At 34.4% G+C, this 21965-nt stretch overlaps 1 protein-coding gene across 3 annotated transcripts in view; it reads left to right on the top strand.

Moving 5' to 3' along the window:
- The window catches only part of KIAA1328 (KIAA1328 ortholog), a 396284-nt gene that overhangs the window by 2455 nt on the left and 371864 nt on the right, over positions 1-21965 (top strand). For 2 of the 3 annotated variants that reach the window (XM_011986134.1, XM_011986133.1), the window contains exons 2-4: positions 2414-2449; positions 3314-3456; positions 12481-12575. In XM_011986134.1, the coding sequence (XP_011841524.1) occupies positions 2414-2449; positions 3314-3456; positions 12481-12575 (274 nt within the window). The remainder of the gene's footprint in view (positions 1-2413; positions 2450-3313; positions 3457-12480; positions 12576-21965) is intronic. The other variant, XM_011986135.1, reaches the window with a different exon arrangement.

Below are 21965 nucleotides of genomic sequence, written 5' to 3'. Positions count from 1 at the left end.
GTGTATTACCATTAACAATATCAGGGACTTGTTATTAAAAAATATGAACTGCAAGTTACTTGGTCAAAACATAACAATATAATCTCTACTGTTGAGTTTTCAAATGAAAACAAAAACTTTATGTTGTGGTAAAAATAATATATTAGCCCAGAAAGTCTCTGTGGTTGAAAGTAATTACATATACATGTATTGCTGGTAAAACTCAGCAGATTAGAGTAGAATGGGCAGTACTGAGCTTATTTCCTTCAAATCCTGGAGGTCTGGGATAGAGGTACGTCTTCCTCTCTACCACTTCTGCCTGGGTTTCTAATTACAGTTAGCCCTCTGTATCTGCTGATTCATTCAAATGTGGATGGAAAATATTTAAGAAAAAAAAAGAAATAACACAACAACAACAAAAAAACCCAAATTAAACTATACAATTTAACTGTTTGTATAGCATGTACATTGTTTTAGGTATTATAAATAATCTAGAAATGACCCACTAGTAGGCCCACTCTACATTTGGTATATAATGTGTCTGTTTGACTTCCCCATAAAATATACATTTGTTGGGAAATTCTACATTTGAAGGAGGTAAATATTTGAGTTCTTAATATAATGAGATGAAAATACATTACAAATTATTAGAAAGGATAGAGGCAATTTCAGATATCCTTATTTAAAAAAATTGAAGTCGTCTATTTAGAGTTTTATATATTCGAAAAGAAGTTTGGCATGGATGTAGCTGAAAGTAAAAGATTTTGTTGGCCTGTTGCAGTGGCTCACACCTGTAATGCCAACGCTTTGGGAGGCCAAGGCAGGTGGATCACAAGGTCAGGAGTTCAAGACCAGTCTGGCCAACGTGATGAAACTCCCATCTCTACTAAAACTACAAAAAAATTAGCTGGGCGTGGTGGCGGGTGCCTGGGAGTAATTCCAGCTGCTTGGGAGGCTGAGGCAGAGAATTGCTTGAACCTGGGAGGTGGAGGTTGCAGTGAGCTGATATCGCACCGCTGCACTCCAGCCTGAGCAACACAGCGAGACTCCGTCTCAAAAAAAAAAAAAAAAAGTTTTGTTTGCATATTTTGAATCAGAGAAAAATAACATTGAAGGTTGTTGGACAATGCCTCGTAAAATTAAATAAATACTAATTTTATTCTTTCATAGATGGAGCCAGACATTCTTTTGTGTTTGAGGGTACAACACTGAACAAAATAAAACAGAAATCATCACCTTCTTGGTGCTTACATTTTAGTGAAATGAGATAAGGAAAATATATGTTCAATGATTATTGGTGCTGTGGAGAAAAAATAAAGCAGGAGAGAGACAGTAGGGGAGGTAGGTAGGTTGTGGGAAGAGAGAGTTTTGCAATTTCAGGTACCTATATGGTTAGGAAGTGAAAGCTTCAATCAGAAGGTGACATGACATGACATGTGACATTAAGTCCTAAAGTGAGCCATGAAGATATTTGGGGAAAGAGCTTCCTGGGTAGAATAAATCATACATGCAGAAGCTATAAGGTAGGAGCTTGCATAGCTCGTTAACAATTGTAAGAAAGCCAGGAATGAGTGAGAGGAATAGTAGTAGGGAGTGAGATCAGAGATGTAACAAGTTATAGGGATCAGATCTTGAGCATGGTAGGCTGTTGTTAATACTTTGGCTTTTAATTTAAATTAGAAATGACATAAGTATTAAGATGATCATTCTAACCACTGTGGGAAAAAATAGGCTATTAAGAGAACATGCCCAGAAGTGACAGAGAGCAATTAGGAGCTTATTGCAATAATTCTGGGAGAGGAAAAGTTGAGTTGGATCAAGGTGACAGTTGAAAATGGTGTGTTATAATCATAGCCTGTCTAAATTTCTCCTTTCGAAACTCACACTAGTTCTTTCTGTCTTAAATTTCTTCTACTTTTTAAATAGTAGGGCTTCTTGGGATATTTTATGAATGCACCGTAGAAGATTAAATAATGTCTTTGTGTTTGCATGATTGACTTGCCCTCAGTGTTTTTTCTTCAAAGCTAAAAACCATCTTGAAATTATTTTCTCTTCAGAATTGTCAGTTCCCCAATATGACCAAACTGGAGCACTTAACTTTTTGTTTACAAAAGGAAAGGGAAAGGAAAGGAACCTAATAGTAGAGTATATATTGCAGGGTAACCCACTTGAGAGTGGATAAAAGTTTCATGGAACAAGACCTTCCAAGATTTTTATAAGACGTGTAGTTGTAAATATATAAAGGTGAACTTTTAGAGAATATTAATTTTGTTACATTTAATTCAATTACTTTGCTTTCTAACTTTGTTTTTAAAAGTTAGTTATAAATTCCCAGGTCAAAAGAAACTATGAATTATAAGAGTTATACAGAACAGAAATGGCATTTGGATGCTGGATAATATTATTGTATTTTCCTTCATGTTCTCCTGCATAGTTTCTGATGAAGAGCAATCAGTAGTGTACGTTCCAGGTATGATTTTCTATGTTAAAATTTGGGAAACTTACTTTGGTCCTTAAATGTTAGAAGAAAATAAAGCTGTTAGAACAGTGTTGCAGGTATAACTAACTGGATGCAGAGCAGTACATCAAAACCTAAAATTTGTTTTTTGAATATTTGGCATAACCCTATTAAGGTTTGAAATACTGGCTTATCTTTGGGATTGGCTGGCCCAATCAGCTTTTAACGAACTTGTAGAACATTTCATGTGGTAAGGGGCAAAAGATTCTTATCTTATTTTTTCTTTTACAAATGATAGCCAAATTTAATATTTCAAAGAAAAGTATGACCGCTGCTTGATACAGGGTATATGTAAGAGACACTCTGAGTATAATGGTTGTAACTAGATGGTAGTAAAGCAACTATTGAAGGCACCCTCATTATATAGGGTGAAAAATATAGATTTCCCCTAAGTTAACGTATATTTAGCATATTGTAATTTCTTGGTTTTAATGTGACTTATGAACATTAACAGTACCCTTTGCAAATATTTCAGTTAAGCTGGACATGGTTGCTTGATCCTGTAGTTCCAGCTACTCCAAAGGCTGAGGTGGGAGGATTGCTGGAGCCCAGGAATTCGAGTCCAGCATGGATACCCTGTCTCTTTAAAAAAATAAAAATAAAAACAAATTTCAATTCAATCTTTAGTGTATTTCTTTAAAACATATTCTTTTTATGATTCATATATTAAGAGCTTTAAAATTAAGTTTATAAAGTATAAAGAGAGTTTCTTCCATCAGGTCCCTTAAAGTAGAGGATTACAAGGAAGCAGGTGATGGGGGATGGTTTAAGATAATAAGATATAATTTTGAAATCTTGTTTAATGGAAATCCTTAGGCATTTCTACTGAAGGAAATGTCAGATCAAGACACAAGCTGACAAGTCCAAAAGCTGATGTTAAACTTAAGACTTCCAGGGCGACTGATGCTTCAATCTCTATGGAGTCCTTAAAAGGCACAGGAGATTCAGTAGATGAACAGGTTAGTATTTTTTTAGTCTTTTTTTTCCTTGTTCTTCAGTCTTTATGAGTGCTGACCAAAAAGGGTAGAAGAACCTTTGGAAGTATACTAGGTGATAAACAAACATTCTTAAAAGATACAGGGGATTCCAGGATCCTTTGGTGATGCCAGGTTTGAGCCTAAATTATCTAGATTACTCAAGGATTTTGCTCCAAAACATATGACTTGCTTTAAGCGTTAGCTATGATGATGTATTATCTTGATATGTCTCAAAAGAACTACCTTCTGATCTGTGTGGCATTAGTAAATCAAACTGACAAGAATTGCTTTTTTAATTAGGCATCTTTTTGATTTTTATTCTTGTGAATTTATTTGATGGATGAACCCTTTTACATAAGAAAGATACATTATTAAAGAAAATTAGCCCTTATTATTTCCCTCAGTTGGAAAACAGTATCATAAAGATTATTACTTTTGAATCTTTATGATATCTTTATCTTTCTTACTATTGCTATGCCACATTATTGATTTGTCCCTTGTAAAGATGAGTGACAAATCAATGACTGGGCATATTAATAGTATCGGTGCATTCCTTTGGCACATGTCCTATCTGACCAGTTTATTTTACTTTAATTTTTGTTATGTTTACCGTCTGCAACTAGAGTTATTCAGTACCACTTCACACTCACTAGGATGTCTACACAAAACTTGTATATGAATGTTCTGGAATCTATAACCTGTGGACCAAATCCTTCTCCTGCCTGTTTTATAAATAACTGTTTTTTTGGAATACAACTGTGCTCATTGTTTTACATAATTGTCTATGGCTGCTTTTGTGTTACAATGGCAGAGTTGCTACAGAGACTGCATGCCAACAAGCTAAAAACATTTGCTATCAGACCTTTTATAGAAAACCTTTTTTAGTCTGTGAATTATGTTCTCAAAGATATTTCCAATGTGTCTTTTATTACTACAGGATTTTACTGTGATTGAATCAAAAGGCCTACTTTATGTTACTTGTACCAGTGTACTCACTTCACACTGGGGTGTGAATAGTTGAATTTGCAAGTTTTTATCAAAAAAAGTTAAAAATGTTTTTTCACGTAATGATTGATTTGTTTTACATTGAACAATAGCCTTCTTTTAGATTAAGTTCATATTTTTGTCCTATTGGCTGTAACTTTGGATTGAATTATTTCAGTGGCTTCTTTAGAGATTATAGTATACATCTTTAATTTATCATAGCCTATTATCAAGTGATACTTTCCCACATCACCTATAGTTTAAGGACCTTTCAACATTGTACTTTATTTCTCCCCTCCTGACTTTTTTGATATTGTTGTCATACATTTTACTTGTATGCAGAGACCCCAAAATATGTATTACTTTTGCTTTAAATAGTTAACTGGCCTTTTTTTTTCAAATTGAGATGTAATTTGCATATAAAATTCACCCTTTTAAGTGTACAATTTATTATTTTGATTTTGTGTGTGTTTATATTCACAGAGTTGTGGCTCTATCACCACAGTCTATTTTCAAAACATTTTTATCACTCTAGGAAGAACCACCATACCAATTAGCAGGCACTCCTCATTACCTAGTCATTTCAGCCCCTAGCAAACACTAATCTGCTTTCAGTCTCTATAGATTTGCTTGTTATTGATGTTGCATATAAAAGGAAATCACATAATATGTTGCCTTTTGTGACTGGCTTCTTTGATTTAGCGTAATGATTTCAAGGTTCATCTATGCTGTATCATTACTTGATTCCTTTTTATGTCTGAATATACATTTTGTTTATCAATTTATCAGTCAATGGACATGTTCAACTTTTTAGCTATTATGAATAATTCTGCCATGAACATGCATATACAAGTTTTTGTGTAGACATATATTTTCAGTTTCTCTTGTGTATATACCTATAAGTGAATTGCTGTGTCGTGTAATTTTATGTTTAACCTTTTGACAAAATTCCAAACTATTTTTTAAAGTGGTTACACCATGTTACATTTGACTAGCACTGTATGAGGATTCAGATTTCTTCACATTCTTGCCAACATTTATGTCCGTGTTTTTTGAGGATGACCATCCTAGTGGGTGTGAAGTGGTATTTCAGTGTGATTTTGATTTGCATTTCCCTAGTGACTAAATGATGATGAGCATGTTTTTATGTGCTTCTTGGCTATATGTATATCTTCTTTAGACAAATATCTAGTCATATCCTTTTTTAACTGGGTTACTTGTCTTTGCACTGTTAAATTATGAGTTCTTTCTAAATTCCATCTACAAGTCCCTTATCAGATACATTATGTGCTAATATTTTTTCTCGTTCTATGCATTGCCTTTTCACTTTTTTATTGGTGTTCTTTGAAGCACAGAAGTTTAAGATTTTGATGAAGTTCAGTTTATCTAGTGTTTTGTCTCCTTTGTTTCAGTGTCATATCTGAGAAATTGTTGCCTAATCCAAGGTCACAAATATTTGTGCCTACATTTTTTTCTAAGAGTTTTAAAGGTTTAACTCCTGTATTTAGTTCTCATTCCATTTTGAGTTAATTTTTATATATGGTGTGAGGTGGTAGCTTAACTTTATTCCTTTGCATGTAGCTATCCAGTTGTCCCAGCATTTGTTAAAAAAACTGTCCTTTCCCCTTTGCATTTCTCAGCACCCTTGTCAAATATCTGTTGACCATAAGTGCAAGGATTTATTTCTGGACTCTCCGTATTCTGTTCCATTGATTTATATTTTTATTTTTGGAATTAGGAAGTATAAGTCCTCCAACTTCTTCTTTTTCAAGATCGTTTTGGCTATTTTGGGTCCCTCTGTTTCCATAGGCATTACAGAGTCAGCAAATGTTTTATACTTTTTGATGTTATTAGAAACACAATTGTTTCTGAATTTCACTGTTGGATTGTTTATTGCTAGTATATATAAATTCAGTTGATTTGTGAATTGATCTTGTATCCTGCAACTTTATCAAACTATTTCTAATCCAATAGTTCTTTTGTGAATTCCTTACCATTTTCTCTAGGTAAGATGAAGTTGTCTGTGAATAGAGATAGTTTACATATTCTTATTGGATGCCTTTATTCCATTTTGGATGCATTTTATTTTAATTGCCTTTTAAAGAAATTTTACAAATGCACCAGAAGTCTTTTAAATCTACTCATGTAGTTACAATTAGAAATCTCGTGATTTCATTCTTTTGCATGTATCCAGATTTCCTAAAAGACTTCCTTTAACATTGGTTCAGGTATACTAGGAAAGAATTTTTTTAGCTCATGTATGCCTAAAAAGTCTTTATTTCTCTTTTCTTTTCAAAAGATATTTTTACTGGTTATAAAATTCTGAGTTGATAGTTTTATTCATTTAGTGCTTTAAAGATGTTGTTGCACTGTTGCCTGGCTTGTATTGTTTTTGAGAAGTTGGCTGTCATTTTTATTCGTATTTATTTTTGTGTGTGTATGTGTTTAAATTTGGCTGCTTTTAAGATTTTCTTCTTATCACTGGTTTTGAGCAATTTGGTTATAGTATACACTGGAGTAATTTTTTTTTTTTTTTTTTTTTTTGAGACAGAGTGTTGCTCTGTTGCCCAGGCTAGAGTGCAGTGGCACGATCTTGGTTCACGGCAACCTCCGCTTCCCAGGTTCAAGCGATTCTCCTACCTCAGCCTCCTGAGTAGCTGGGATTATAGGCGCGCACTACCACACCCAGCGAATTTTTGTATTTTTAGTAGAGATGGGATTTTACCATGTTGGTCAGGCTGGTCTTGAACTCCTGACCTCGTTATCCGCCCGCCTCGGCCTCCCAAAGTGCTGGGATTACAGGCATGAGCCATCATGCCCAACCTAACTTGGAGTAATTTTTTAAGTATCTGTTTTGTTTGAGGTTTGTTGAGCTTTTTGGAACTATGGGTTTATAGTTTTCATCAAATTGGGAAGTGTTTCAGCCATTGTTTCTCCAGATATTTTTGTGCTTCCCTCTCTTTCTAGTGACCTTAGTTACAAAATACTAGGCCTTTTGAGGTTACCATCTCAGCTCTCTGATCCTCTGTTCATTTTTTTTTCATTAAATTTTTTTTTTTATCCTTGGATAGTTTGTATTGCTGTTGCTGTGTCTTCAAATTCATTAACCTTCTGCAATGTCTAACCTGCTGCTAATCTCATCCAGTGTAGTTTTCATATGAAACAATGTAGTTTTATCTCTAGAAGTTCAGTTTTGGTCTCTTATTTTTATTTACATCTTCCATGTCGCACTTGACATGCTTTCTTCTAGGTTCTTAAACATATGGAACACAGTTATAATAATTGTTTCAATATTCTTGACTATGAGTTCTGTCATCCAAGTCATTTGTGGGTAGGTTTCAATTGAGCAAGTTTTCTCCTAATTATAGGCTGTATTTTTCTGCTTCTTTGCCTGCTTGCTTGGTTTTAATTAGATGTCACAAGACAGTGTGCATTTTGCCTTTTTCGATTCTGAGACAGTGATAAGTTATTTGGAAGTAATTTGATTCTTTCCAAGCTTGGTTTTGAGCTTTTAAAGGTGGTGCCAGAGCAGCTTTTAGTATAGGGGTAATTTTGCCCATTGTAGGGCATACCCTTTTGAATACTCTTCCTGATGCCCCTTAAATTACAAGGTTTTCCACTTTGGTTGGTGGGAACAGACTGTTCTCCTATGCTGTATTAGCTACAGACATTGTTTCCACTGTTCATTTTCGACTTTTTCCCTGGGATGAGTAGTTTTCTCACATACATGTGCTGGCCAGTGCTCAGTAGCTGACGCGAAGGGATTATGCAGATCCCTGGAGCTCTCCTACACAGCTCTATCCTTGCCATTACTTTGCCCTGCAAACGCTAGAAACCTTGGCTTTCCTGGACTCCCAGCTGTATCTTTTCAACTCAGGGAGATTGATGGGCTTTGTCTGGGTTTACCTACCTTAGCCCTAAAACTCTCCACAGCAGTTAGCTGGGACAGTTGTAGGGCTCACCTTGTTTGGCTCTGCAGTTCCAGTGATCATAATTCTGTGTTGCCTGCTATCCACTGAAAACTATTGTTTCCTGTCTTTTGTCAGGTTTTTGTTTTGTTTTCTGAAACTAGGGTAAATCTGGTTCCTGTTACTCCATCTGGGCTAGAAGAGGATGTCCTACATAGGGGGTATGTGTGTCTGTGTATGCTTTTTCTTAAGACTAGAAATGGTGATGTGCTTTTTTTTTCCTTTTTTTCACTGAAGAGCATGTCTTGAGATTTTTTTTTTTTTTGACAGAGTCTCGCTCTGTAGCCTAGGTGTAGTGGTGCGATCTCGGCTCACTACAATCTCTGCCTCCCGGGTTCTGATTCAAGCAATTCTCATGCCTCAGCTTCCCAACTAGCCAGGATTACAGGAATGCACCACCATGCCTAGCTGATTTTTGTATAAATAGAGACAGGGTTTCACCATGTTGACCAGGCTGGTCTTGAACTCCTGACCTCGTGATCCACCCACCTCGGCCTCCCAAAGTGCTGGGATTACAGGCGTGAGCCACCACACCTGGCCATCTTGTGATTTTTTTCTGCATTGTAGTCTTTGTTGGTATTGATGTTCAGTATCCTTAATTCATTAGGATTTCACAGTGGTAATTAGGTCAGTTCAAGTCTTCTGGGAAGCAGACCGCAAGATGGAATTAGAAATGGAAGAGATTTAATGAAGGAAAAGCCTATAAAGCATAAAGAATAGAATGAGCAGGAATAGAAAAGGGGAGTTTTCAGATTTCACTACAGTCTAGCACCTGTGACAGGAGAGGAAAAGAAGGAAGATTGACTAGGAAGAACCTCAGACTTCAGATTGCCGTGCAGTCTGAGATAGTGTCCATTTTGCTAGTGAGGAACCCCAGAGCAAGTACTGACTTTTGAGGATGCCATATGGATCAAAAGTAGCTCAGTTCTAGTGTCTCTACTGTTCCCAGTCATTGGCTTTGGCATGAACACTGCAGTGGATCCCAAAGGTTTGGCAACTGGAGGCTGTTAGCTGATTATACTCTGCAGCAAGTTCCTCTCTTTTGTGGCCATATTGCCTTATTTTTCACAGTTAAACCTACTATTCATCAGGAAGTAATATGCACGTGTAGTGTAAAGTAAGGGTCACAGTCATTGCAATTTAGAGGAGAAAAAAGTCTTCTTCCCAATAGTTGGTCTTGGGCCCATAGACTGCCAGTATTGGGTCAATAGACTGTCAGTATTGGCCCAACACCATCTATTGGGAAGAGGATTCTTTTTCTCCTCTGAATTGCAATGATGCCATTGTTCTAAGTCAAGTGACTGTAGATATGTGGCCTTTCCTTATCATGTTTTCCTCTTTGGTAATTCCTATCCTGAACTTTATGTTTATAATTCTTTTGTTTTTCTATATCAGGGGTTGGCAGACTTTTTCTGTAAATTGGACAGATAGTAAATACTTTAGCTCTTGCAGGCCATAATATTTGTCTCAACAACTCAACTCTGCCACAGTAGCATTAAAAGAGCCATGAGCAATATGCAAATGAATGAGCATGGCCATGTTTTAATAAACCTTTGTTTACAAAAACAGGCAGTGGGCCAGATTGGACTTGCAGCCATGGTTTACCAAGCCCTGTCCTATAGTGTAAATATTTTTTTTTGAAACAGTATTTAATTTCATATATATTTGGAACTTTATATAAATGAGCTCATATCCATTTGTATTGTGTGATTTGCTTTTTTATTTCATATTGTGTTTTTGAGATTTCTTGTTTTTTTTTTTTTCCCCCTTTATGGCTCTTCCAATGTTATGTGAGATTTCTTTATGTTGTATGTAGTTATATTTCATTTCTTTTCACTGATGTCTCAGGGTTTAGTCAGTTATTTTAACTTAGAATATTTAAAAGAAAAAATTATTGAATAGTGCTAGAGAACCAAAAAGGCAAAAAGGGAACATTAAGGTATCATGAAAGTAGTATCTGTAAGAAGCAACCACAATCTCTAGAACTGGATGAGAGGACAGAATAAGTTGGAATTATTGAAACTTAAAAGCTTAGAGGAGGGGCGCCTTAAAGCTGCAGCTTGGACTTCTGGTGATGGGACACTAACCTGGCTGGTACTGACATTCCTGAGGAGGCCTGATAAAGGCTGGTTCTGTAAGGGCTGGAAAAAATTGCGAACTGGAATCAGCAGTACTTGCCAGGTTAAGGAACTCAGGGGTGACACTGTCAGTAACAGGAAGGAAATATCCTTCCTTCTTTCTTCCTGGTCTTCATCTAGTTCTTTGTGTTGGCAGGGTTCAAGAAAGCACCGGGTGGCAAAGGAGAAATGGTGTTTCCAGAGTCTTAGCCTTAGCATCTCAAAGCAGAGGATGGAAGGGTAGTTTTGAGGGGGAAAGTTAGTAGCATAATTACTAGTACCTCTAGAATTTCATTGTATCAATATGCCAGCCACGGTTTTACTATTCTCTAGTTAATAGACATTTGTGTTTTCAGATTTTTGCTGTTGTAAACACAATGCCGCTAATTTTTTTTTGCCCAGGTACAAAGATTTCTCTTTTGTTCTTTTACTCAGTGCATCACTAATGAAATGCCTTTTCATGGGTTATCAGCAACTTCTTCCATTGCCAAATCCATTGCCTTCTTCCCCCAGTCTGTCTTTTTTGATCATTAGCACTGTTGAACCCACACTGTTCTTGAAACTTTTTCTTTCTTGTTTTCTCCTACAGTGTTATATGCTTCTGATTCTCCACTTGTCCTTTCAAATGCTGCTTTAAATTAAATTAAAATCCAATTACTTAAATTGAAATTAAAATAAATGCCAATTTTCTTGGACTTGTAGATGATTTTTAAAATACTAATATTGTTTTCTTAATTTTAAATACGTAGTTATTAATGAAAAATTTAAAACATAGAAAAGTATAAAGAATAATAAAAAAATCTCAACATTGTCCATAATACCATACAACTGACTTTTAAATCTTTATGATTTTCTCTAGCTTGAAAGCTAGACCTACCTTTCCAGCTTCCTGCCTAGACATTTCCACATGAATGGCTTGCTGGCATCTTACATTGAGGATTTCTAAAACTGAATTATTTTATTATTATCTTCTTTTCTCCATTTTTTTTCCTACTCTCTTTCCCACCTTCGGCTATTACTATTTCCAGAATTCACTTTAGGGGTTTTCAGTTATTCTCGGCTACCTGAGGTAATTGGACTAACTTAACTTTGGTGGTTGTGCAAATGCCAAGGATTGTGATTGTAGCTCCTTGCTTTTACATGTTACCTACGATTCCTTTGTGACTCCCTGAGTTTATGTCTCTTTAAGGACTCCTCTTAATGATGCTGAGGTACCGGGGAAAACTTTTTGTAGCACAAAAGATTAGAATAATATGGCGTTTTAATTAAAGAGCATAGACTCTGGAACCCGTGTTTGAGTCTTGATTCTGCTGTTTAATTGCTATAATCCTGGATATGTACCCTTAAAGTAGAATAGGAATAGTAACTATTAATACTCAATAGCATTGTTATGCAAATAAAATGGAATAGTAAGTACAAAGTACTTAACGATATTCCTGGCATGCAGTGAGCACTAGATGTAATTGTTAGCTATTGCTATTATTACTCTTTGGTTTAGTACTCTTTGGGGTGAACATTAGGATATTTTGAATGCTTAGTAACTGGTGCCTCTGCTGCTAATGTTAGTATACCCTTAAGCAGCGTGGGGACTATGGCGTAATAACAGTTCTCAGTATCTTCTGTTGAGTGTTTGTTTCTATGACATTCACAAAGGGAAAGTTGTTTCCCTAATGTACCCTAGTATTTAAGTGGGGGACATCTGCGTTTAGTTTCTTTCTGTTTGCTTCTCTGTGTAAATCTCATGAAGTGTCCTAGTGGACAGTCAGTTCCTTAGCCTGTTTTTAGTTCACAGTAGGTTTAAATTGAAACAGGTAGTGTTCCACCAGATAAAAGATATCTAAGAAATTTCACCTTGAACCTAGGTTTCTTGAAAAGACTTTAAAAATTGGCTTTAGAAAAAGTGTAACTAAATTTTTTTTTTTTTTTTTTTTTTTAAGAATTCCTGCAGGGGAGAAATAAAGAGTGCATCACTGAAGGATTTATGTCTTGAAGACAAAAGACGCATTGCAAACTTAATTAAAGAATTGGCCAGGTGAGATAAAACCTTATATGAAATGATTTATTATACAAAAGACAATTCTTATTGAAAACAGAAAATTACAAATATATTTTGATGACTTAATATCTTTGATCTTATGGTAGCAAAGAGTTTTAGAAAAAAGACATTCTGTGATGCCAGAATCCCCCCAAAAAGGTTAAAAAACAAGCATCAAAAGCAAACTACTTTCCAATTTACATTTTCTTATTTACTTAACTTTCCAAATTTTTTGATGCAAAGATTTGTAGCAGTTATCTATTAAGGGAAGTTTTGGAAACTACTGTTGAAGTAGGTTGATACTGTTGTAACCAGAGGCATAGCAGTTACCTTTGATTTTTCGTCAGCATCTGAAGAAAAAATATTTCACTCACAAGACTATCTATTGTTGCCTTGCTAACTCCTAATGCTTTTCAATTAATGGATTTTGAATTTTGATAATGATATTTCTCAGCTCTTTGGGAGTACTATTCCAGTTTATTAATGATGTGTATGAGGCACATCTACTTTGTACGTGTAATTTCTTTGTCAGATATACATCCCCAGTTTTGGGGGTCTTAAAAAGTACTTAATAAATGAAGGTATCTGTAGAGAAATGGATGAATATAAATTGTAAAAGTTAAATTTATGGAGAGACCATACCTAAAAGTTGATAAAATAGTACTACTTTTTGTCAGTGAATTGCAAATAAAGATAACGGTATTAGGTATATTTTGAACGTATTTCGTGTTGAAGCCTTGACGTAAAGTTTGTAGAGGCTTTTAAAAAGACTGAAGTTAAAAAATTACCTTACTCTAAATCATAGAATCATGGGTATCAAAGATGACTATAAAAAAGTGATGTTTTGGAAGCCAGAATATAGGGTGTGAGAATTCAAAGTACATGCCTTAGTCTGAATTTGATATGCTACCTGAGATAAGTAGTGATCTCTTTCATTAGAATTCTTTGGCTGGCCTACTTTCTAAAGTAGAGTCTTCATTAACTTCAGTGTTCTTTTATTGGGAAAACATTTCATTGTTATCCTCAGTATTTGAAGATGATGTTCTTGTGAGGCTATTTAATACATAATAAGTCCTTTGATGAGGAGTTATTAAATATATTTTGATGGTATTGAAAAGTTATTGCTATTTGTTTGACTCTGTTTGTTAATGGTCCTAAGTTTCCATTATTGTCCTCCTGACCCATTTTGTTTGAGCTGCCAAGCTTGGAGAATACCTGCAATATTAGAACATGTCATTTTGGTATTTAATAACCCTCTCTTCCTATAAAATATGCTAGGTTTTCTTTTTTTGTAATTTCTTTGTAGAAGGTCAGTGTGTTAATACAAGGTCAGTGTTAGTAAAAATCTGCTTATACTGCTAAAGAATCCCATTATTACTATATTTACTGTTAACATACAAGTATATGGGAATAATGTGTTCTTGATTTCTTAAAATTTGCTGAGTTTCCTCTATTGGATATTTCAGTCTACTTTGTCTACTTTTGTCTACTCATACTTTGAAATTGTTTTGTTTGCTTTTTTGTTTTTTTTACTTGTAAGACTGTTCGATTGACGTGGGAATGTAGAGAACAGAATCTCATATAAAGCAGTGGCAACAAAACATTTCCAGTTTTTATATTCTTTTCCCTCTGAATTTTCAATCTGGTTTGAAATAGTTAAATATACTTATGTCTCTTGTATCTTAAAAATGCTGCTTTCCCTATATATTTCCCCCTAGTCACTGCCTTCTTTGCATTACAAGACATAACCTTTTTTCTAGAAAGAATAGTCTATATTATTTTCTACTCTGTTGCATTTTATTTTTTTATCAAGCATACTTGCTTGCTTATCAATCTATTTATAAATATGTCAAAGTGCAATTTGCATGCAATAACATGAACCAATTTTTATTTCAATGAGTTTTGACAAATGTAAGATATACAAGATTTCCTTTTCATGATATACAGCATTTATGTTACTCCAAATAGTTTCCTCTAGACCTTTTACAGTCTGTTTTCCCTTTCTCCCCCATCCCAGTTAGTTTTCCCTTTCTCCCCCATCCCAGGCAACCATTAATATAGTTTCCATTATTATAGTTTAGTTTTACATGTTCTGGTACACCACATAAATGGCCACACAGTATATACTCTTTTACTGTCTTTTTTCCCTCTACCTAATGGTTTGGATGGGGGGTGGTAAAATACACCTAATGTAAAATTTACCATCATAACCGTTTTTAAGTGTACAGTTCAGTGGCATTAAGTACATTCACAGTGCTGTGCAACCATCTCTACCATCCATCTCCAGAACTTTATCATCACAAACTGAAACTGTACCCATTCAATAATACCTCCTCCTTCTCCTTTCCCTCTTGCCCCTAGTAATAACTTCTCTGTGTGTCTCTATAAATTTGACTAATCTAGATAACTCATATAAGTGAAATCATACAATATTTGACCTCTGTATCTGGCTTATTTTACAGCATAATGTTTTTAGTTGTTTTCAAGTTGTTGTGTATGAGTATTCATTTTTTATTGTTGAATAGTATTTCATCACATGCCCATACTTTAATTTGTTTATCTCTTCATCTATTAATGGGCATTTGGGTTCTTCAGATTGTTGCCTTTTATGAATGAAGCTTCCATAAATATTCATGTACAAGTTTTTGCACGAACATAATTATTTTTCTTCAGTAAATACTCAATTATATGTTAAGTGTGTCTATAACTTTATAAGAAACTTCCAAACCGCTTCCCAACGTGATTGTGCCAGTTCACATTTACACTAGCAACTTATGTGAGTTCCATTATTCTGTGTACTTATCAACTCTTGGTATTGTCATTTTAAATTTTAGCGCTTCTAATGAGTATAGTGGTTTCTCCTTGTAGAATTAATTACTGTTTCCCTGGTAACTAATGTGATTATTGGTGTGATAATCACATTATAATAATGTGACTAATGTGTCATTCTTCCTTTGTGAAGTGTCTGTCAAATCTTTTTCCCCTTTTTTTCACCCGTCATGTTCTCTTTTTAATATTGAGGTATTAGAGTTCTTTATATGTTATATACATGAGTTGTCAAATATGCATTTTATTCTCACTCTGCAGCTTCCTGTATAATTATCTTAATGTTTTCTTTTGATAAAATTTTGGATCTTGGTTTATAAATTTTTTCCTTTTGTGGTCCATGTTTTTAGTGCTCTGTATATGAGATCCTACCCATCACAAATTGCAAAGTTTTTTTTTTTCTATGTTAGAAAAGACTTCCTACAGAATTACCTTAGCCTCCTTGTCAAACTCAATTGAACATATATGCATGGTTTATTTCTGGACTCTCTGTTTCATTCACTGATGTATATGTCTATCTTTATGCCAACACTGCATTGACTTGATTAATTTTGTGTTATCTTAAAATCAGGTAAATCCTTTAGCTTTGTTCTTATTTTTGAAAATTGTTTTGACTCTTTGAGGTCCTTTGCATTTCATTGTAAATTTTAGAATCAGCTTGTCAATTTCTAACAGAAATTTTTTTCCTGGAGTTTTGGATGAAGTGTTTTGGACATACAGATCAATTTGAAGAAAACTAACATTATTGAGTCTTCCAATTCACACAAAGTTATTTATTTAAATTTTCTTTAACTTTTCTAGGCAGTGATATGTAATTTTCAGGTTACAGGTTTTGTTATATGTATCCTAAAGTTTTTTTTTTTATGGCTTTTATACTATTGTAAATGGTGTTATTTAAAATTTTATTATACATTCAATTTTCAATTTTTTGATTGCTCATTTGAAAAAATAGATTTTTTAACATATATTGACTTGGTATCCTTCAACCTTTTAAAATTTGCTTATTATAGTCACTTTTTGGTAGAATCCTTTGGATTTTGCGCATAAAAGATGTCATCTACAAATAAAAACAGTTTTGCTTTTTTCCTTTCCAATCCATAGATGCTTTTTTTTTTCTTTTCGCCCTTTTGCATTGGGTAGTACTTCCAGTATAATGTTGAATGAAAGTGGTGAGTGGACATCTTTGCCTTTTCTTGTTCTTGATCTTAAATCTTTCACTATTAGGTACAATGTAAGCTGTAGATTTTTAAATAGATGTTCTTTATCAAATTGAGAAAATTTATTTTTGTTTCTAGTTTATTGAGAGTTTTTATCTTTAGTCATAAATTGGAGTAGAATTTTGTCAATTTTTTTTATCTTTTATTGCTGAACATGTGATTTTTTTATTCCTTTTTTCCATTAATGAGGTAAACTACATTGATTTTTGAATGTTTACCTTGTGTTCCTGGCTTAAGCCTCATTTGGTCATGTTTTGTTTGTTTTTATTTTTACTCTGTTGAATTGATTACCTGTTATTTTGTTAAATATATTTGTATCATCAGAAATATTTGTAGTTTTCATGAAATGTCTTACTATATTTTAATTAATTTTTAAAATTACAGTGAGATATACATAAAATTGACTATTCTAACCAGTGTTTTAGTGTACAGTTCAGTAGTGGTAAGTACATTCACATTGTTGTGCAACCAGTCTTCAGAACTTCTTCATCTGCTGTAAAACTCCGTGTCCGTTAAAAAACTTCTCATTACTCCTCTCACCAGCCGCTAGTAACCACTGTTCTACTTTGTATAGCCATGAATTTTACCACATCATTTAAGTGAAAATAGTATGTATGTATTTTTAATGTGGTAAAATACACATGACATAAATTGATCATTAGTGACATTTAGTATACTCACAGTTTTATACAACCATCACCATTTTCTAGTTCTAGAACATTTTCCATAATCCCAAAGGAAACTCTGTTCACCAGTTACTCCCCATTTTCCTGTTCCCCTGTGACTCTGGCAGCTTCTAATCTGTTTTCTGTCTCTAAGGATTTGCTGACTCTGGTTATTCTCTCTAACTGGAATTATAGAATATGGGGCCTAATATGTCCAGCTTCTTTCTATTAACATAATTTCAAGGTTGACTGAGTAACAGTTCATTGTGTGGATATGCCACATTTTGTTTATCCATTTATACTTTGATGGTCATTTGGGTTGTTTCCACCTTTTGGCTATTTAAACTATATGAATATTTGAATACAAGTTTTGTTTGAGAATGTGTTTCTGTTGTTTTGTATATACCCAGGAGCGGAATTGTTGAGTCTTATGGTAATTCCATGTTGAACTTTTCGAGGAAATGCCAAAGTATTTTTACAACAGCCAAACCATCTTACATTCCTATCAATGTGTGAGGATTCTAGTTTCTCGACATTCTTGCCACCATTTTTTGGATTATGGCCATCCTAGTAGATATGCAGTGGTATTGTGTGGTTTTGATTTACATTTTCGAGGTGGCTAATGATGCTAAAAAATCTTTTCATGTGCTTTTTGGCCATTTGTATATATCCTTTTTGAATAAGTGTCTATTCAAATCTTTTGCCCACTTAAAAAAAATTGGGGTGTTTTTCTTTTTTGTTATTGTAACTGGTTTTTTAGATATTCTGGATGATAGATCATTATCAGATATATGATTTACAGATATTTCTCCCATTCTGTGGGTTGTCTTTTCATTTTCTCAGTGGTGTTCTTTGAAGTACAAAAGAAAAGTTAGAGAAATCTAAATTCTCTAACTTTTATTTTGTTGATAATTGCTTTTGGTATCATGTATAAGAAACTACTGCTAAATCAAAGGTCATGAAGATTTACCTTCATGTTTTGTTCTAAGAATTTCATGGTTTTAGATCCCATATGTAGAACTTCGGTCCATTTTGAGTTCATTTTTGTATATGGTGAGACATAGTGTTCCAACTTTATTCTATTACATGTAAAAATTCATTTGTTTCATCACCATTTATTTTATTTTTATTTTTATTTTTTTTGAGATGGAGTCTCGCTCTGTCACCCAGGCTGGAGTGCAGTGGCCGGATCTCAGCTCACTGCAAGCTCTGCCTCCCGGGTTTATGCCATTCTCCTGCCTCAGCCTCCTGAGTAGCTGGGACTACAGGCGCCCGCCACCTCGCCCGGCTAGTTTTTTGTATTTTTTAGTAGAGACGGGGTTTCACCGTGTTAGCCAGGATGGTCTCGATCTCCTGACCTTGTGATCCGCCCGTCTCGGCCTCCCAAAGTCATCACCATTTATTTAAGAGACTATTCTTTTCCCATTTAATGGTCTTGACATTCTTGTCAAAAATTGACTAACTAGAGGTGTACAAGTTTATTTCTGGACTCTCAGATCTATTACGTTGATCTGCATATCTGTCCTTATGCCATTAATGGACTGTTTTAATTAGTATAGCTTTGTAGTAAGCACTGAAATCAAGAAGTACAAGACCTCCAACTTTGTCCTTTTCAAGATTGTTTTGGCTATTCGGAATCCCTTACATTGCCATATGAATTTTAAAATCAGCTTTTCCATTTCTGCAAAAAAGGCAGTTGGCATTTTGATAGGATTGTGTTAAACCTGTCAATGTCACCTTAACAATATTCAGTCTTCCTGTCTGTGAACATGGAATGTCTTCGATATTTAGGTCTTGTGTAATTTCTTTTAGCAGTGTTTATAGTTTTCAGTGTATAAGTTTTTTATCTTTTTGGTTAAATTTATTTGTAAGTATTTTATTCATTTTGATGCTTTTGTAAATGAGATGGTTTTCTTAATATCCTTTCAGATTGTTCATTGCTGATGTAGAGGAACACAAATGGCTATTGTGTGTTGATCTTATACTCTGAAACTTTACTGAATTTGTTTATTAGTAGTAATAGTCTTATTTATTTATTTATTGAGGATTCTCTAGGCTTTTCTAAATACAGTAGTCTCCCCTTATCGGGGAATATGTTCCAAGACCTTCAGTGGATGCCTGAAACTGCTGATAGTGCCAAGTCCTATATATATTTTTTCCTATACTTACATACGTATAATAAAGTTTAATTTATGAGTTAGGCACAATAGGGGATTAACAACAATAACTAATAATTAAATAGATCAATAAGAACAATATGCCAGCATCACTACTCTTGTGCTGTGGAGCCATTATTTACTAAAATAAGAGTTACTTAACCACAAGCACCGTCCTACCTCAATCTGATAACCGAGAGGGATACTACATGACTAACGCCTATACACTGTGGATGTGCTGGCCAAAGGATGAATCATGTCCCAGGCAGGACTGAGTTGGGCTGCACCAGCATTCATTATTTCTCTTTCTTACCTTAGTGCTCTGCCTAGAATTTCTAGTACATGGATGAGTGGAGTGGCAGAAGCAGGCATCTTTTTCCTGATCTAAGTGGGAAAGCTCTCAGTTTTTCATCAGTGGAATAACATGTTAGCTGTGGGTTTTTCATAAGTGCCCTTTACCATGTTAAGAAGCTTTCATGCTTTTCTTAGTTTGAGTGTTTTTTGTCATGAAAGGGTTTTAGATTTTGTCAAAAGCTTTTCTGCATCAATTGATGTGGTCATGTTTTTGTTTTTTGTTTTTTTTTTTCCTGCTGATATGCTGTATTACATTGATTAATTTTCTTGTGTTGAATCATCCTTGTATTCCTGAGATAAACACCAATTGGTTATGTTATAAAATCATTTAATACGCTTTTGGATTTGGTTTCCTGGCATTTTGTTGGGGATTTTTGAATCTGTGTTCATAAAGGGTATTGTCTGTAGTTTTCTTTTCTCATAACGTCTTTATCTGGCTTTGGCATCAGGTAATACTGGCCTCATAACATGAATTAGAAAGTATTTCCTCACCTTATGTTTTTTTTGGAAGAGATTGAGATGGATTGCTGTTAATTCTTTAAGTGTTTCGTAGAATTAATCAGTGAAGCTGTCTGGTCCCTGGATTGTCTTTGTTGTGAAGGTTTTGATTACTGAGTCAATCATTTTACTTGGTATAGGTCCATTCAGATGTTCTGTTTGTTCTTGACTCAGTTTTGGTTATTTATTTTTTTTTTTAGAAATTTGTCCATGTTATCTAGGTTATCTAATTTGTTGACATACACTTGTTCATAGTATTCTCTTACAATACTTTTTAATTTCTGTAAAGTTGGTAATAATGTCTTCCACTTTTATTTCTAATTTTATTTGCATTATCTCTTATTTTCTTCATAAGCCTCGCTAAAAATTTGTCTGTTTTGTTGATATTTTCAAAGAACCAAGTTTTGTTTTTATATATTGTATTTTTTTTAGTTCTCTGTCTTTATTCTAATCTTTATTTTCTTCCTTTTGCTAGCTTTTTATTTAGTTTGCTTTTGGTTTCTAGTTCCTTAAGGGGTAAAGTTAAGTTACTGATTTGAGATCTCTTTTTTAATTTAAGGTAGGAATTTATAGCCATAAATTTTCCTCTGAGCACTGCTTTTGCTTCATCCCATAGTTTTGGTATGTTGTGTTTTTGTTTTCATTCATTTCAAGATACTTTCTAATTTTCCTTATGATTTCTTCTTTGACCTATTGATTGTTTAAAAGTGTGTTAATTTTCACATATTTGTGCATTTTTTTGTTTTTTCTTTTGTTATTGATTTAGAATTTTATTCTATTGTGGTGGAAAAGGTACTTTGTATGTTTTCAGTTTTTTAAAACATATTGAGACTTGTTTTATGACCTAACATATGGTTTATCCTGGAGAATGTTCCATGTGCACTTGGGAATAATATGTATTTAGCTGTTACTTGGTCGAGCGTTCTGTATATGTCTTTTAGGTCTAGTTGGTTATAGTGTTGTTCAAGTCCTTGTTACAGGCTGAAAGAATGAGGGTTGTGATCAACTCAGTATGCCACTGGAGGCTATATGAGTAAACAGCAAACTGCTTCTCATAAATGCAGAATGATTATTTTAAACAATCAATAGGTCAAAGAAGAAATCACAAGGAAAATTAGGAAGTATCTTGAAATGCAGAATATTGGCAAACTGACAAACTGTGTCTGCCGCCCAGAAGGAATGCTGAGGGCAGTCATGACCGAGGCACAAGTGTTTCTTGTGATTAGGCAAATCTGAAGCCTGTTAGCAATAACATGAACCTGTGATCAATCAAGCAGCTGACCAATCGTTACCTCCTCTTCCCTGCTCTTGCTACCCAATAAATAGGAAGGGCTGTGGAAGCTCAGGGGCTGCCTTTGCTCACTAGAAGCAGGGAGCTCTTTTTTTCCCCTGGACCCTTCTTTAAAACAGTTTCTTTTGTTTTTTTGTTATCATTTCTATGTTCATCTCTTTGTTTAGTCTAGTAATGACAGTCTCAAGCAGTAACCGTAGTAACTGCTATAATGATGGTCTCAAACAGTAACAGTAGTAACTGCTGTAATGATGGTCTCAAACAGTAACAGTAGTAACTGCTGTAATGATGGTCTCAAACAGTAACAGTAGTAGCAGCTGTAATGAAGGTCCGGAATAGTAACTGTGGCAGTCTGCCACACTTTGTTATTCTTCTTCTGT

The sequence above is a fragment of the Mandrillus leucophaeus genome, unplaced genomic scaffold, assembly GCF_000951045.1.
Source record: "Mandrillus leucophaeus isolate KB7577 unplaced genomic scaffold, Mleu.le_1.0 Scaffold294, whole genome shotgun sequence".
In the NCBI taxonomy this organism is placed as follows: Eukaryota; Metazoa; Chordata; class Mammalia; order Primates; family Cercopithecidae; genus Mandrillus; species Mandrillus leucophaeus.
This window is presented reverse-complemented; position numbering and strand designations above follow the sequence as displayed.